We start from the raw sequence: 16,612 nt of genomic DNA, 5'->3' as shown, positions 1-16,612 counted from the left end.
AAATTAATATAAAACCAAATGAAACCAGATTTTGTTGCATATTTTCATCAAACAGTCAAAAAAGATGGGCGAATAAGGCGTGTAAAATGTCCATATGAGGAATGATTAGATAATGCAAAATCAAAATATCATTAAATCTGATACTTTTTAAAAAATTAATTCAAAACAATGTATATTTAACGTAACATCGGTTTGTAACCCTTAAATATTTTAAATACTTGCAAAATGTTGATTTAAACTGGCGTATGCCTGTCAAAACCTCCAAATAGTGTAAATTTTATTACTTCAATGCCTTTTCTTTCATAGAGTGGGTCTGAACTCCATATTTTTGTCATAGTCTAAATGCGGTGTAATGGAATTTAAACCGATTTTTATCAATAAAAATGTGGAGAGATGACCTACTATACTTTAAAAATGTCATTTTGTAGCCCAACAATTGAACGTTTTAGAAAAATTATAGTCCGTAAATTCGTGGCCAACGTCTCATATAGCATTTAAACATCGCACTTTGTTGCGAATGAAATGGCTCAGTGGTTAGAGCACCTGACATAAGGTAACTTTATAGAACATGGGATTTTAGTTTGTGGGTTTGATACCACCAAAAACCTAAGGATTTATTTTTTCTTACCATTTTTTTTTTAAATATTTCAAACTGAATATAGTCAGAAATTACCTTTTGGTAAATATTATAACATATCAAATAAATGTTAAATTTGAAATGTATTTTACATGTACGACTAAACCAAATGGGCAGTTGTGCCATCTTATCCCCCCATCTTCTTTGGTTCATAAGTTATTTATATGCCATCTTCATTGTAGAATGGATCCTGGAAACTAATGGAAATGAAATAGATTTGGCTAGTGTCGACCCTCTTACCTTGGCTAATTCTTAAGGGAGGTTTTATTGTGAGGCTAGGCCGCAACCTAAGAAATCTAAAGAAAGAGAATCTCAAAATGAGAAACCTCTTTATCATAAGAATAGTCTCATTAATATAAGAGCCGCCATCAAACGCCATCTCGCAGATCTTAAGAGGAAGGTTGATATTGTGCACGATTTGGAATTTAAGACACCAAATGGTATTTTGGTCGGGCTATTCAAAGAAAGAACAAGGCAAGGGTTATTAAAGCCCACATAGCACAGGGCAATTATAGATGAGGCACATCTGATACACTTACCGCAAAGGGGCAAAGACATCCTCAACTCCTCTCCGCCATGCAATGTGGTATTTCCTAGCTGTTCACTTCGTTTCAAGAGGAATGGAATTTCACCATCATCTCAAGATTAATGGCTTAACATTTTATCATGATGATACAGGAAAATATGTTACCTTGGAACATAAAACGCTATAGAAAAACCGACATGGTGGCATTTCCTCAAACGATGGCAACAATACTGATAAAAGAATGTACGCAACAGGGGACAAGAACAGTTGCCCTGCTACAGCTGACGAAAATGTCAACAGTCTGTTTAATCAGACGAGTATTACAGAGATGTCCTCATGGATAGAGACAAATGGTTTTCCGCCAAGCCTCTTGCCAAACGCACTGTCGCAAATTTTCTCAAAGAAATTTGTATTGCAGCTGTAGTAAAGAACAAACTAAACACCGCACTGTTTAAGAGCAACATCAATTATTTACCTTAACGATAGTGGATTTGAGGCTCGCCATATAATTTTCATGAGAAATTACAAAAATGAGAGTTCTCTCCGCTCTAACAGCAGATCATTGTCTTCAAATCGGAAGAAATCTTTGAGCAGTACACTATCGTGCATGGCATCCACATCTCATCCTGATGAAAACAAAGCTTTTACTCCTTGCCAGGTACCCAGAAAAGTTGATTCCACATCAAATGTTGTGAACATCGCCAATTTAACAGAAAATAAGCCCAAACATGAGTTTTTCACAATTCTTCTCTCAGTAACTGCAAACAAGTTATTCTTTTAATTTCTCAAAATAACAAGATGGCTGACTTCGGACCGGATAACGACGTTGCTTATTACGCCTACATGCAAGCTCCATTACCTGCCATTCTAATGTGTTAAATGTAAACGAACAAAGGGACCATATCGACTGTCTTTCAAAATGGGTATGATTTTTTTTCTACATATTTCTCTGATTTTCTTTTTTGGCACCCGATGACTCTGGGCCCTTCCTGACTGCACGTTGGGTTAATGTTGTCGAGCGATGAAAATGGAATTTTCAACAATAATAAATTAAATTATTTGAACCATAATAGGACCTAATTTTTCCAACCGTGAATATCAATCATAATTATATTTAATTCTTTGATATAAATTTTCCTTATATACATGTAATTCTAGGATGAAAGTTTAACTTCTTTTGTGGCCACATTATTGCTCTGATGATCACAATTTCAATCATTTATATATCTACACCATCTATGTATGCTTGTAGAGTAATCTCACAATTTGCAGCTTTGTTATTCTTGAGCAAAAGATCTTTAAACTTTTTCCGTAGATACTAGTATTTCTATGTTAAACTGTGTACCCCTTGTATCGCTCTATTTTTAGTCTAGGGTCACAATTTAAACAATTTAGAATCTGCCTTTTCTCAGGATGCTTTATTAGTAATATCCCTACAGTGAGGTTGCCGTTAACGAATCGTTCCCATTAACGAATCACTTTCATATAAACAATTCTGTAATTTTCTTACCAGGGACCAATACTTTGCTTAACCTATCCTGTCATGTGTTATTCACGCTTTTGTCATTTAACATGAAATTATTAAAAATCATCTTCTTCAATGTCGTAATTTTTAAACAAAAACCAACAAGCTTTTTCATGACGCAGACTAGAAGCGTGCGTGCAGCAGACTACTTTCACTTTACGGTTGAGTTCTAATCTGAACGGTACGTTGTAGGTAAGTGAATTTAGTACAGATGTTTGATAAAATTATCTGTCTAAAAACACTGACAGTGGCATACAATTTCTTAATCAGAGAATAATTCTATTAGCTAAAGAGGTGTATGTAGTTAGGTTTCCAATAACGGATCACTGATACAAGAAGAATCGCTAGATGCAGGGACCCTGTCAAACTTTATTTTTTCGCGTGCGGTTATATTTGCACATCTGTTACAATAGGATTTAACAAATATTTAAATGCACTTCATCCCCTTTTGTAGAAAATTTCTCTATCCGATAATAATTTAAACTATACTTTGGTATTCCTGCAATAATAAATTCATTAAAATATAGGCAATGTTACTAGCATAAAATAATTTTTTTTCTTACATTTACTGACAATATATAATTATATGGACTTTCAGATATGTCTCCCAAAAAAGTGAAAAATAAAGGTGGTGGAAACACACCTACCCAGAAATCTGCAGCCAAAATAACAAAGAAATAGAGAAGGATGCGGAAAGAGAATGTCTCCACACAAAAGGCAAAAAGTCAGAAGAGCATTATACGATGTAAGTAAAAACAATCAGTCAATTAGGAAAATGAGCTCTCTTATTCATTTCTATATCGACGGTGGAAAGGTGAAGTAGACCCATATAAAGTAAAAGGACAACCTCCCGTATTCACTGAATCAGAAGAAACAGCCATGGCAAAGTGGCTTTGTGAAATGTCACAAAGGGGTATGGGTTTGAGGATGTGCGAGATTTTAGACTTTTTACAGTCAATTGTTAACAAAGAAAAGCGCCAGGTGCCGTTTAAAAATGGAAGACCAGGTAAAAAATGGTTTTATGCATTTATGAATAGAAATTCCCACATTATCAACCAAAGAGTAGAGACAGCGCTAGAGCTAAAGAGATCTCAGGTCACAAAAGAAAAAATGGATGCATGGTATGACAGATTTAGAGATTTTTTGCTAAGCATTGGTCTGATTGACAAACCAAGCAAAATATGGAATGCTGATGAAACAGGTTTCAATATGGGCAGCAACAAAAGCAAAGTCATAGGGCCAACTAGACGAGACATAGGTGTGCCTCACATTTCCTTTGGGAAACAGCGTCTCACTGTGATGTTTTGTGGCAGTGCCTCTGGGCAAATGATGCCTCCATTTCTCATTTACCCAGAACCAAAACCAAGGGGTTATAATCCTCTCAATGGGTCTATAGATGGAACAGATCTTGCATATACAAAGAAAGGGTGGATGGACAGAGCAACGTTTTCCAAGTTCATAGACCATTTTGATCGATATGCTGGGGTAGAACGTCCAGTTTTGCTTCTTTTTGACAGTGTAAGTAGCCATGTTGATCATGATGTATTCATGAAAGCCAAATCAAAAGGAATTGAATTATACCGAATTCTTCCTAATGCGACTCACTTGATGCAACCTCTGGATAAAGGTGTTTTTGGACCACTTAAGTCTACGTGGCACCTTACATCAAGAAAGTACCCCAGAGAAAATCCAGGTAAAGCGATTGGGAAAGAGAATTTTGCAGTAAAATTGTCAGAGACCTTCTTACATTTTTACAAACCATTGACTGTAATCAATGCTTTTAAATCAGCAGGGATATATCCTGTTGACAGTACAGTCATCACTCATGAAATGCTGAAACCCTCACTGACTTATACAGATAAAGCAGCAAATGAATGTGCAGAGGTTGAGAATGAGACAAGTACTAGTAGTCAAGAAGAATCCGAGGAACAAAAGAAAACCAAAACTTGAGGTTTTTCAGAGCACTCTTTCCACACCTGTCCGGCAGCGCTATGCCAATCAATTAGAGGAAGGTCTTGATCTTGAAGGACAATCTCCTTGTTTTAATGTATATAAAAAGTTGCATGACAAAGCATATCCACCTGACAGAGGTTTGAAAAGAAGGAGCAAACATACAAGTAGCGCAAGCACATCAGGACTTGACTTGCTTGCTGATGCAGCTCTGTTACAGTTAGACACCCAACAGTGTGAACAGTCTACTCCTCATGATCATGAAGACAGTAACAGACGAATCAGAGAACATTCAGATACTGGTGATGTGCTGATGTCTCCTGTGTTGAAAGAAAGTTTGGTCTACCATAAGGCAACTAACAGTTTAACAAGAGCACGACAGTCTATTTTAGATGCATGCCCTGATCACCTGACCTCCCCAGAAAGTATCAGAGAGTTCTCCTTAAAGCAATTAGAGACAGTCAAGTCTTTTGCTGAAAAAGAAAGAAAAGCTTAACTTCGGTACATGAAAAAGAGAAGAAAACTGTACAAAAGAAAAGAAAGAGTAAAGTATGTCACAAAATTAAGTCAAAGACTTTGAGAAAAATAACATGTGACAGTGACAGTGATGAAGCTCCAGGCCTAGAACAGGATGACACAAAACGACATTGCCAAGCATGTCAGGGAACAGAGCAAGAGGATGAGGAGTTGGGGTTGGAGAGACTTTGGGTTCAATGCGATTCCTGTGACAACTGGGTGCACACAGAGTGCTTATCTTATGACGTTGACGTGAAAGCAAGCTTTGTGTGTCCGAAATGCTCCAAAAATTAACTGGGTGCTTACTGATGAGTTGTTGTGTATTTTCATAATTTTACTCATACATGTAATTGGAATCTAGGGGATTTCTGTACATTACACTGCTTTCAACAAAAAAGCACTGTAATGGATAAAAATCCAATGGATTCTGACAATGCATTATATTTAGTATTTAGAACATGTGATGTTCTATATCTATAAATTTCAAACAATTTAAACTCTGCTATAACATCTGAAATGTTCAAAAAAAATTATTACGATAACACATTTTACAGTACTCTGTATTACTTCTTTTTCTACATTTTTGAAATATTTTTTTTTCGTTTTCAGTCTACAATGGATGGTGAAATCAAGAATTCAAGCAGTTCAAGTAAAATAATTATCAACAAATGTGTTGTGAAAGGCTATCATGCCTTCAAGATCCGTCCCCCCCTTCACATCTCCTCCAACCCGTTTACTAGTGGATAGAGAATACTCAAACATCAAAAATGTAAATGCATGCTTGGTCTGGCTCCCACCATTGAACAAATCCCCCCCCCCCATATGCATGATAATATTACAGATGAAAAGCGCCAGCTAAAATTAAGTGACATTGCTGGGCTACCCATCGGACATGTACCGAGGTGTCTCTCTTCTCATTTTCGGGACGTTTTGGATAATGGGGGGAAAATATATGCTGAAGTGACTGGACAACCAGTGCCAAGTTTTCATCCATGGCCGGAACCAAATGAGGAAGGGGGTGGTGTTGTTCTACCCTGCAAGTACATTCTCACAAATATAGATGTTAATAATTTGTTAAATAAACTAAAAGAGTTATTTTCAAAATTGGAAGAGGGTGCTGAAATGGAATTGTACTGTACAAATCATGATTAAATTTGACCCCCCCCCCCCCCCCAGTTTGATGGCATCAGGGCCTTGAAATAATTGGTCATATTGTACAGATGTATGTCTGTGTTTTATCTGTATCTGTTTATCTTTGTAAAACATGAAAGGCTGTTCATGTATCTCATTATAAAATTAACAATAATGATAACTTGGAATGACTTAAAATTGAGTGATTTTTTTATACATGCATGTACATTGGTGTACCATATTTGTATCATCTAGTCTTTTTTTCCCTTGTTATTTATTTTCCCATTAATTGTCGGGTGCAATAAAATGAATACTCATCCCAAAAAAATTCGTTAGCCTTTCTATTGTTCAAAAAAGGCATATTAAATCGTAAAAAATAGTTTGACACTGTCCCAAACAAAAAAAAAATCAGCTGTATGTCACGTGATTCGCTAATGGAGAAAATGATCCGCTAAAGGAGAAAACATCGTTCATTGAAATACAGCGATACTTTTTATTTAATCGGTGGTTGTTTAGAAAGAAATATATGATGTCATAAGTCAAGCATGGTACTTAAATACAATATTGTATTATGAATTTAACTCGGGCTCGGGTAAGTACTATCGACGCGAATTTGCCAAGTGATTCGTTAACGGCAACCTCACTGTATTTGTAACATTTTAGTTCTTGAGACGATTTTTAAACATTTTACCCATATTTTTCTATGTTAAACTTTGAACCCCTCTTTGGGCTACAGTATTGGCCCGGGGTCATGGTTTTAACAATTAAGAATTCACAATATCTTGGAATGCTTGCATAGTTACTGTTATCCCACAAGCTGTTAAAATGTAATTCTTGTGCGAAATATTTTTATACCATCTTGTTTTGAAGGATATATCGCATGGCTGCTGTGTGTGTGTGCGCGCGCGCGTGCGTGTGTGTGGTTGTGTGTTTGTGTGTCCATTTCAGCCTTTAAAGAAAGATTCAACGAGAACCCTCGAGTACATGTTTATCAAACTTCGAACACTTGTATAAGCATGTTTACAGGACAAACCCTATTTAATTTCAAGTAACTCTGTTCAATATATAATTATTAAAATATCGTTAGTTAGAAATTTTATGTACGACTTGACAATAGACATTTCCGGTTCGTGAACGGAAACAACTGTATATTTTGTTGAATTTAGGCCTTGTAAAGTTAAAAAAACAAACGTTTGTTTAGAAATGGGGAGTTAGATGGATGTCCAAAGTGAAAAACTAAAGCGAGCAGGAGAATAAAGGGGATGGTAACAATTCTGATCAATGTTTTTCTTCTGATTTTAAGTAGACAATCCTTCGATAAGGCATTTTTTATAGGCAACGAAAATTTGAATGTCATTTGTTGAATTATAAGCGATTTTCAGAGCTTTCAATTCTTCGCTATGTAAACAAAGCTTTTGTTTACATTTTTAATGTTGAGGGGAAAATTCCAGTTTCAGACCTGAATGCATTTGTTAAACAGTAGGAACCGTTTATTGATGCTTAAATCGAATAAGAAGATAGACAAATTAACTTGAAATTTTTTTTAATGGTTTATTGAACCTATGTAAACAATAACAGGGCATGAGCCTTGTTTACATGACAAAGAATTGTTAGCCGTGTATCTTGCTTATAACTCTACGGCTGACTCTCAAATTTCAATTGATCACTAGAAATGCATTTCTTAAGCATTGTAAATAATAAAAACAGAAAAATAGAATTTGACCAAAATCGTAACCAATCCTCTTTAAGTTCATCCGAATTTCATCAAAACAAGCAGCCGTTTGAGCCGAATTTCGGGCTAAATTTACCGAATTACTAAGAGAAGTATAAGATTATAATTCAGACTTTGACAATTATAGTCAACATTATTTACCGGGTTTTCATTTAATGTTAATCGCTGTAGATAAGTTACTCTAATTAAAAATTAGGTTTGTAAATGTAATGTTCCATAGGGCAGACTACAAATCGCTAGATCTTTAGTTACGTTTCATATTCATTATCATGGAACTTAAATTTGCCTACATTAATTTTATGCATGCGTAGTGTATGTCACTGAATGAACATAATGAAACTTTATTACTATAGGTTAAACATGGATGGTGTATTTTGTTTTTTAGCTCACCTGAGCTGAAAGCTCAAGTGAGCTATTCTGATCACATTTTGTCTGTCTGTCCGTCTGTCTGTCGGTCTGTCTGTAAACTTTTCACATTTTCAACATCGACTCAAGAACCACTGGGCCAATTTCAACCAAACTTGGCACAAAGCATCTTTAGCATTAGGGAATTCAAAGTTGTGAAAATTAGGGATCACGCCCTTTTGCAAAGGGAGATAATTAGGAATTTATGAAAATTTTCGAGAATTTTTCAAAAATCTTCTTCTCGTGAACCATAAGACCAGGAAAGCTGAAACTTGTGTGAAAGCATCCTCAGGTATTTAAGATTCAAAGTTCTGAAAATCATGACCCCCGGGGGTAGGATGGGGCTCGAAGTTTAACATAGGAATATATAGAGTAAATCTTTAAAAATCGTCTTCTCAGAAACTAATCGGCCAGGAAAGCTGAAACTTGTGTGGAAACATCCTCAGGTAGTGTACATTCAAAGTTGTGAAAATCATGACCCCCGGGGGTAGGGTGGGGCCACAATGGGGGGTCAAAGTTTAACATGAATATATAGAGTAAATCTTTAAAAATCTTCTTCTCAGAAACTTATCAGCCAGGAAAGCTGAAACTTGTGTGGAAGCATCCTCAGGTAGTGTAGATACAAAGTTGTAAAAATCATGACCCCCGGGGGTAGGGTGGGGCCACAATGGGGGGTCAAAGTTTAACATAGGAATATATAGACTGAGTAAATCTTTAAAAATCTTCTTCTTAGAAACTAATCAGTCAGGAAAGCTGAAACTTGTGTGGAAGCATCCTCAGGTAGTGTACATTCAAAGTTGTGAAAATCATGATCCCCAGGGGTAGGGTGGGGCCACAATGGGGGGTCAAAGTTTAACAAAGGAATATATAGAGTAAATCTTTAAAAAATCTTCTTCTCAGAAACTAATCAGTCAGATGATTCTTTATAATTGTTAATAATTGTATAACTGTTATAATTCTTGACTTTGGCCCCAGGACAATTCTTTGGCCTCACAAGAAGGTTCAGAGTTTGATGTAGGTTTATATCCCATATATAAACTATTGTGAAGGATCTTTTTGAGAACTGCATTACTCAACATATGATATGACTATAAAATCATCCTGTTAGAAAAGGGACTAATGATTATAAACATACGAATATCCAGGGGAAAAATGGATTTTATTTATTCAGGATCTACATGTATTATTGTACATTGTCCAGATAGTTTGTATTATGACTCCATTAAGCTGATTTTATCATACCTATTGTTCATCAGGTGAGCAATGTGGCCCATGGGCCTCTTGTGCTAGTAATGGAAGGAATTGTACAATCACAAATCACGTAAATGTAACCCCCACCCTGGATACACCCCAGAGCGTACACGGGGACAGGAATAAACGACATATTTTAATTCAAGAGGTTTTAAAAATATTTGGTCTCCTTTTTGTATAACCTGAATAATGCATCCCCCACAATATTTCATTTCGTGAGCGGATGTTCCGCTTTGCGGTGCCCTTGTCAAACATGTTTGCTTTATATTTCTATGTAAAACTTTGAACACCTCCTTGGGCCCTGGTCCAGGGGTTTCAATTTAAACAATTTAATTAGAGTCTACCCTTTAAAATAATGATTACATTGGGATTTCACAAACTGTTGCAATGTAGTTCTTATGATGAAGATTTTTTCTTTAATTTGCCTATATATATGTATTTCTATATTAAACCCCATCTCTGATCACAGTATTGGTCAAGGGCTCAGGGTATCAACAATTTGGATCTACACTATCATGCTTGCATAGTAATCTTTCAATTTGTAGCATTGTTGTTCTTGAGAAGAAGATTTTACCTCTATAATTCTATGTTAAACTTTGAACCCCTCCTGGGGCCCATATATTATTCTGAGGGTCACAATAGGACAGTTTAGAATCTTCACTATATATGCAGGCTTTAGTATAAATATTTGCATTTCTGGTGCAGTGGTTCTTAAGATGATTTTATAAAACACATACCCTTATCATTTCGAAATTTTCTCCCTATAAAAGATGGTTTTGCCCTTTACTTTCACAATTAAGAATTCCCTTTCCACAAGGATGCTTTGTACTAAGTTTGTCTAAATTTGGACATAAACCTTTCGAACACGACTGTGCACTTAAAAATTGACTTTCCACATACTAACTCTGCTTTATTTAACGAATTGAACATAAACAATGGTACTACACATTTAAAACTGATGACACACAAATTAAAATACCCCCCCCCCCACCTCTCCTCGTCAAACAGAATTTCGGATGCTTTATACAATTGCCTATTTGAATTTGCACACATGTGTGATAATTTCATATGAAATTTTGTTGAACTAATAGAGCGGCTCAAAAGTCCATTTAGAAGTTTAAAAAAATGTGAAAAGTAAGCAATCTGAAGGCCAGTCGACGGAAAACAGGTGATCAGAAAAGCTCACTTGGAAGGTTCAGGTAAGCTAAATCTCATTCTCCGCTTTTTGAAAAAAAAAAATACGTTTAAAAACTTTTGTTGCATTTTAGTTAAGCATCACTTTTTGATTAAATATTTATAGGATGCCAAATAGTTTTCAATTAGAATCGATGACAGCATGATGGTGTCTGATGGTTTTTAGCTGAAAAAGAAAACAAAAACAAAAATTAAACAAAAACACCTTGCATTATGCATTTCTGAAATTCAATGCTATTTTCTCGGTTTCCTTCCGACAAGCGGAAAGCAACCTTGAATGTAAAATGTTGGCATCTATGACAACCATGCACCCTTATGATAAAGCTAAATAAAACAAGAACCGAAATTGTTGCAAAGCGTATACATTGTAAGTAAGTAAGTGGATGACATGTATCAGCCCCTTTTTGAAAAAGGACAGCAGTTCTAATCAAGCAATAATTCTGTCCAGGAAAACACGTGGTTTCTCTTTTTAATATATATGACAGCGTATTAATGTTTATAAAATATATACAAAATACATGTATGAAGAATTTATCAGCAAATGTTTAACAGCAAATTCCATATTTGTAATGATAATTTTTTCGCAGCAAATTAAAGAAATTGGCCGGTCAAAAGATTTTAGATCCTATTTTTGATTTATTTTCTGTTCTTTGTATTTCACAACTATGTATTATTTGGATCTTAGACTTACATATCCCCGCTTTATTAAAGGATGAAACAATGAAAATCACTTGCGTAAGTATTCACTGAAAAAAAAAATACTTCAAGGTCACAGCACACTCCTTACTTTTTCTAGTGAAACTAAAACTGGATTTGACAAAAGAATAAGACAGTGTTGAATAGATTCTGTTCCGCTGGTGTCTGTAAGATTTTGACATTTGAATTATTAACCAAGTTTATGATTCCTGCACCACATAAACTACTAGTACTGTCTACAATGATGTATATTTTTGCCCCGATAGAGAACACACGGTCCTGACTACAGTGTATACAATTGTATGTTAATGAATCTCTACAAAGACACTTTCGGTAATTGATGCTCTTAATGTAAAAACAATCTGAGTTAAATTGCAATGTAACTGACATCATTTAAAAGGATCTGGTCGATTAAATTCTTAACATAAGAATAAAAAGCTTTGCATGCAACCTTGAAAGTTTTAAATTTTGACTAAGAATTCATCGAAACTTTACACAGTGATCTTTGATATGACAATGACATTTAAAAAGTATCCTGATTCAATGTCACTGTACATCCATGAATTAAGGATTACATTTACTCAGGGACAAAAAGAAATCCGCTAATAGGAACGTAAAACTACTTATTGTACATTGTAGCCCCACTATTGTGTTGCTATTATTCACTTTCAAATAACTAGGTCATGACCTACTTTTTATGCTGGTGACCTCTGTTTATTGAGAAAAAAAAATAATTCAAATTTGTCAAAATTGTCCACCCTTTCCAAGGTTTTCTTTATTTTGTAATTATTAGAAATGATATAACATTTTGTAGGTTGGTAAATGATAAAATACGAATAACTTTACTAATTCTTTATTTGAATAAATCGTTATAAGCTCTTATTTTAAGTTTATTTAAGTCCGCATTTCCTCTATTAATTTTTAAATTTTGACCCATTTTGATCGAGTTTTACAAAACTGACAAATATGAGCTCCAATCCATTTATTGCCTAGAACTGTTTTTATTGTCTGTATTCTTTTGACATTAACATTATATAAGGTCAATGATCAAGATTTCAATATATTATACCTTGAATTGATTTTATGTATTTAAAAGATTTTTCCAACCGTATGCCAGCCAGTGATATAAAATTATACGCGAGTTAATACAACCATAAAATATGTAAAATGATATGAAAAAACATATAGAAACTTAACTTTTGCAATTCCATTGCAACAGAAAGTTTTTAAGAGAAAATAAGAAAATGAAGAAATTAGTCTGAACTTCCGTTGTATCAATATTAATCTACTTTCGTCGTAGCACATCTTCCTCAAATAAACAATACATGGACATCAATGTCGATATTCGTAATAACAATATTTTTTTTTTTAAACAACTTTTGACCTCAGGTATTGGACTTTGTAAAATTATTTTTTGAAATCTCAAACCCTGAGTAAACGTAATTCTTAAAAGCACTATTCATACATTTATTAATGTATCAGCCTGACGAAATCGTTGGGAGAAAAATATGAATTTGAGTAGATAAGGATTTTTTTAACAGGTCTCATGCAGCACTGACTTTTGATCCAGAAACTTTGGTTTGAACATATTTAATTGTATATATAATATTATATATATATATTCCACGTGATCGTAGGAAAACACACATCGTACATAAATACAGCACACACTACAGTAACTGCGTTTGAATTCCTCATCATATTGTTTGCGTTAGTTTATAGAACGATTTGTCCAATGCTTACCAAATCTACTGCATACTTCGTCATCCACATGCATAGTACATGTATCAGTCACTCCACGATATTTCGGCGCACTTGTTTACTGCTGCTTGCAGCTAAAAATAGTCGCCGCGTCACGGATCGATACAAGCGTCGGAAGGGAGCGGATCGAAACAAAACATTTTCTATTTTCATTGAAAATAGAAAATAATGATCATTATTACGCAGAGAGGGGGTTCGATATTTGATTCAATTCTCTTTAACGAGAAATCAATTCCAAAAATTAATTATTTACCATTAATATATGTCATTTAGGTTAAAAACAGATCTTGGAATAGTTATAAGTTCAAAGTTTATCAAAATAAGCCCCGCCTTCAAATTCCTGACTTAATTAACTGTGCTGCGTGGGTCTTCTCTCCACAAATTTGAAGCGTGTAAAGATGACATATTTCCTCATTCAAAAATGTCGCTTTTAATTAAAAAAAAAAGAGATGACCCGGGATGACTAATCACAGGTCTGTACTTTTTCAAACTATTTTGGAGGATAAAAAACAAGGTCAAGAGATATGACGATGTTGTTTCAGACACTTCTTTGATTTGATTTGAACATATTTTATTATGCAAATATAAATTTACATAAATGAATTAGGCAGCAGGCAATGCCTATGTTAGGACACTATTTCATACCGTATATTGTAAAGTCTCACATGGCTTTCTGGTTTCCTCCTGGATTAGTGAATACAAAAATGCAGTGTTTTTGGTTAAATTCCTCCTGCATGGTGATTCCTTTTTTTGAGCGGGTTTTTCAAAGGAAAAACCCGGTTATTGAAATGGCCAAAATGGCGGGCGGGCGGCTGCCAAAAGGGTACTTAGTCTATCCTTATTGTACGGATAACTCCTCCTACAGTTTTCAAGATAAGAAATTGTTCTTTTGCAGACCAATTGGGCATATATCAGATACATGTATGAGCATATTGCTAGTGTTTTGAATTCTGATACAATTTATTTTAAAAAAAAACCTGTTGAACTTTCTTATTTGTTGGCAAAATATTGCATATATGATACCCCTATTGAACGGATAACACCTCCTACGGTTTTCAAGAAAAGAATTTGTTCTTTAGCAGATCAATTGGACATATATGAGAGGTGTCCATATTGCTAGGATTTTGATTCTGATGATTTTATTTTTAAAATACCAGCTGTTGAACCTATTCATTTTTGGCAAAGTACTGAGTATTGTATATAGAGTGTCCCATTTCTCTGGATAGGTAGTGTTCATCAATTCAGGGTTGACAAATGGATTATAAATACTGTTCACACAAAAGAAAACCCGGTTTGCTGTCACATTGACAACTTTTCTCAACATTATATCGAATAATAGAACACCGATATATTTAAATTGGTCGTTATTGATTTCTGCCGTATGATCACTATTTTCTCTTCCTATTACTAGTTTATTAAATACAATATCACTGAATTAAACTATGTATGCATGACTATTTCCAGCATAACAATTTATCGGTTTACCCCTTATCGCCCTTTTAGAATGCTTATGAGTTTTTCTAATAGCCGGAATAGCCATGTTCTTTAACTCTCAACATAATATTGATTTAGTAATTGCATGCACATAGCATTTCGAGGTTATATACATCGATGTTTCCTGAAAGTTACAATCTTGTACGCCATATTTCTTTGAAACTTCATTCTGGTTTGGGAAAAAGTATGCTTCAAACAAAATCGATAACATTTTATTTACAGACTGAAAGCTGTGTATAGGTCATTACCACCAGAGGTCTGTAACTCTTTTAAAGACTTTTAAAGTAATCTCTACGTAAAGAGATTAGGTAAGGTGCATTATCGTTTGTGCACTAATTTGATTGCTAGAAACTGTTTATAAATAAGACGAAAGACCGGAATTTTAACTACACAATGTAGGGATCATAATTAAGATGTATTTCTCCGAAACGTCTGGTTGTCTTTTTGGTGAGTATTTATTGTTTAAAAGACGGTGTGTGTGTGTGTGTGTGTGTGAGGGTGTGTGTGTGTGTGTATATATATATATATATATATATATATATATATATATATATATATATATATATATATATATATATATATATATATATATATATATATATATATATATATATATATACACATATATATGTGCTGCATAAAACTTCAAATGTCGTATAATGAAATTAAGATTTTGTAAAATATGAGATATGCAGTTAATATTGTATATATTGTTCCTAAAGTGTTCCTTTTAGAGATTTTTTTTTTAGGGAATTTGTATTAGAATATAACATAGGACCATATGACAAACAAAATACTTACAACCTAATCATTTAAATTAATTAGTAGCTTGCATTAAGATAGAACACCAGCTTTCGCAAAACCAAAAAAAAATAAGTTAATCTATCTTATAGTCTAGTATTTTAAATGATAATTTAAATTCGTTGCTCTCTTTGTTCAGCCCCATCACTGAAAGAAGGATGCTTAGAGGAGTAAAACACTTGCAGTGTGTCAATAACTGGGATGTATTTCTTGTTGCGATTTCAAAACCTACAATTTTTCTTCATAGCGGGTACATGAAATATTCAAATGTGTATAATTTGCAACTTACTCATGCTCCATATCAGTTGACTGAATGTAACAAACTGAAGACAATAGAACCATTTCAATAAGACCTTAGTATAGACTTTTGGTAGGACGCAACTGTCTATTTCTTGCATTTAAACAAGTAATAAATAGAACTGGGTTCGAGTGAAAAATGCATACATGTCGATTGCGTAGTCTTTGCTCAAAAGCAAGACAGGTTGGGGGGGGGGGGGGGGGGGGGTTGGTGGAGGTGGTATAAGTATGACCATAAGATGAACATGTATTTTTATTTAGGGTAATTGCTGTCTGTCATCCATAACAATTTTAATTACACCTTGAAAACAACATGGTGAATTTTCACATGTCACTATTGAATTAAATGTGTTCTATTTTAGGACCATTGCATTATAAATGAAACGTAAATATTAAAAAAGATTGCCTATTAAAGGCCTGTAGGGCTCTTATTTTCAAAGGTTTACAATTTTTGACCCCTGAAGCTAAGGTATAGATAACCCGAGATTCCTACGACTTTAGTACTTCCTCGACCCCAAACACACAGGTTTTATGAATTTATGTTTTTCAAATATTAAACAAGAAATCATATTGACGCAAGCGTCAAATGGGCCGCAAAAAATATAATTGTTGTATGAATCATTGGTTGTTTACATAAAAACACACCACAAAGAAGAAAATTAGAGTTGGTTGTACTAATTTTTATGGTAAATTTTA

General features: G+C 34.3%; 2 protein-coding genes across 4 annotated transcripts in view; both read left to right on the top strand.

Moving 5' to 3' along the window:
* Positions 1 to 1,839: 1,839 nt before the first annotated feature.
* Positions 1,840 to 16,612, top strand: part of LOC105346729 (beta-hexosaminidase subunit beta) — a 35,935-nt gene continuing 21,162 nt past the window's right edge. Inside the window, exon 1 of one of the 3 annotated variants that reach the window (XM_066079247.1) lies at positions 1,840 to 2,086. Coding sequence is in view for 1 of the 3 variants with exons in the window: in XM_066079244.1 (XP_065935316.1) it covers positions 13,784 to 13,797 (14 nt within the window). In the remaining 2 variants the exon portion in view is untranslated. Of the gene's footprint in view, positions 2,087 to 13,670; positions 13,798 to 15,082; positions 15,266 to 16,612 lie in introns of those variants that run through there. The other 2 variants (XM_066079244.1, XM_066079245.1) reach the window with 2 other exon arrangements.
* Positions 3,568 to 4,638, top strand: LOC136273268 (uncharacterized). The gene has a single exon (XM_066077662.1). The coding sequence runs from the start codon at positions 3,568 to 3,570 to the stop codon at positions 4,636 to 4,638; it is 1,071 nt and encodes a 356-aa protein (XP_065933734.1).

The sequence above is a fragment of the Magallana gigas genome, chromosome 3 (genome assembly GCF_963853765.1).
Source record: "Magallana gigas chromosome 3, xbMagGiga1.1, whole genome shotgun sequence".
NCBI lineage: Eukaryota > Metazoa > Mollusca > Bivalvia > Ostreida > Ostreidae > Magallana > Magallana gigas.
The sequence above is the reverse complement of the archived record's forward strand: the minus strand, read 5'-3'. Positions and strand labels throughout refer to the sequence as shown.

Excerpts from the sequence above, each read along its gene's own strand:
- LOC136273268 (XM_066077662.1), top strand. The coding sequence starts at position 3,568 with ATGGCAAAGTGGCTTTGTGAAATGTCACAAAGGGGTATGGGTTTGAGG.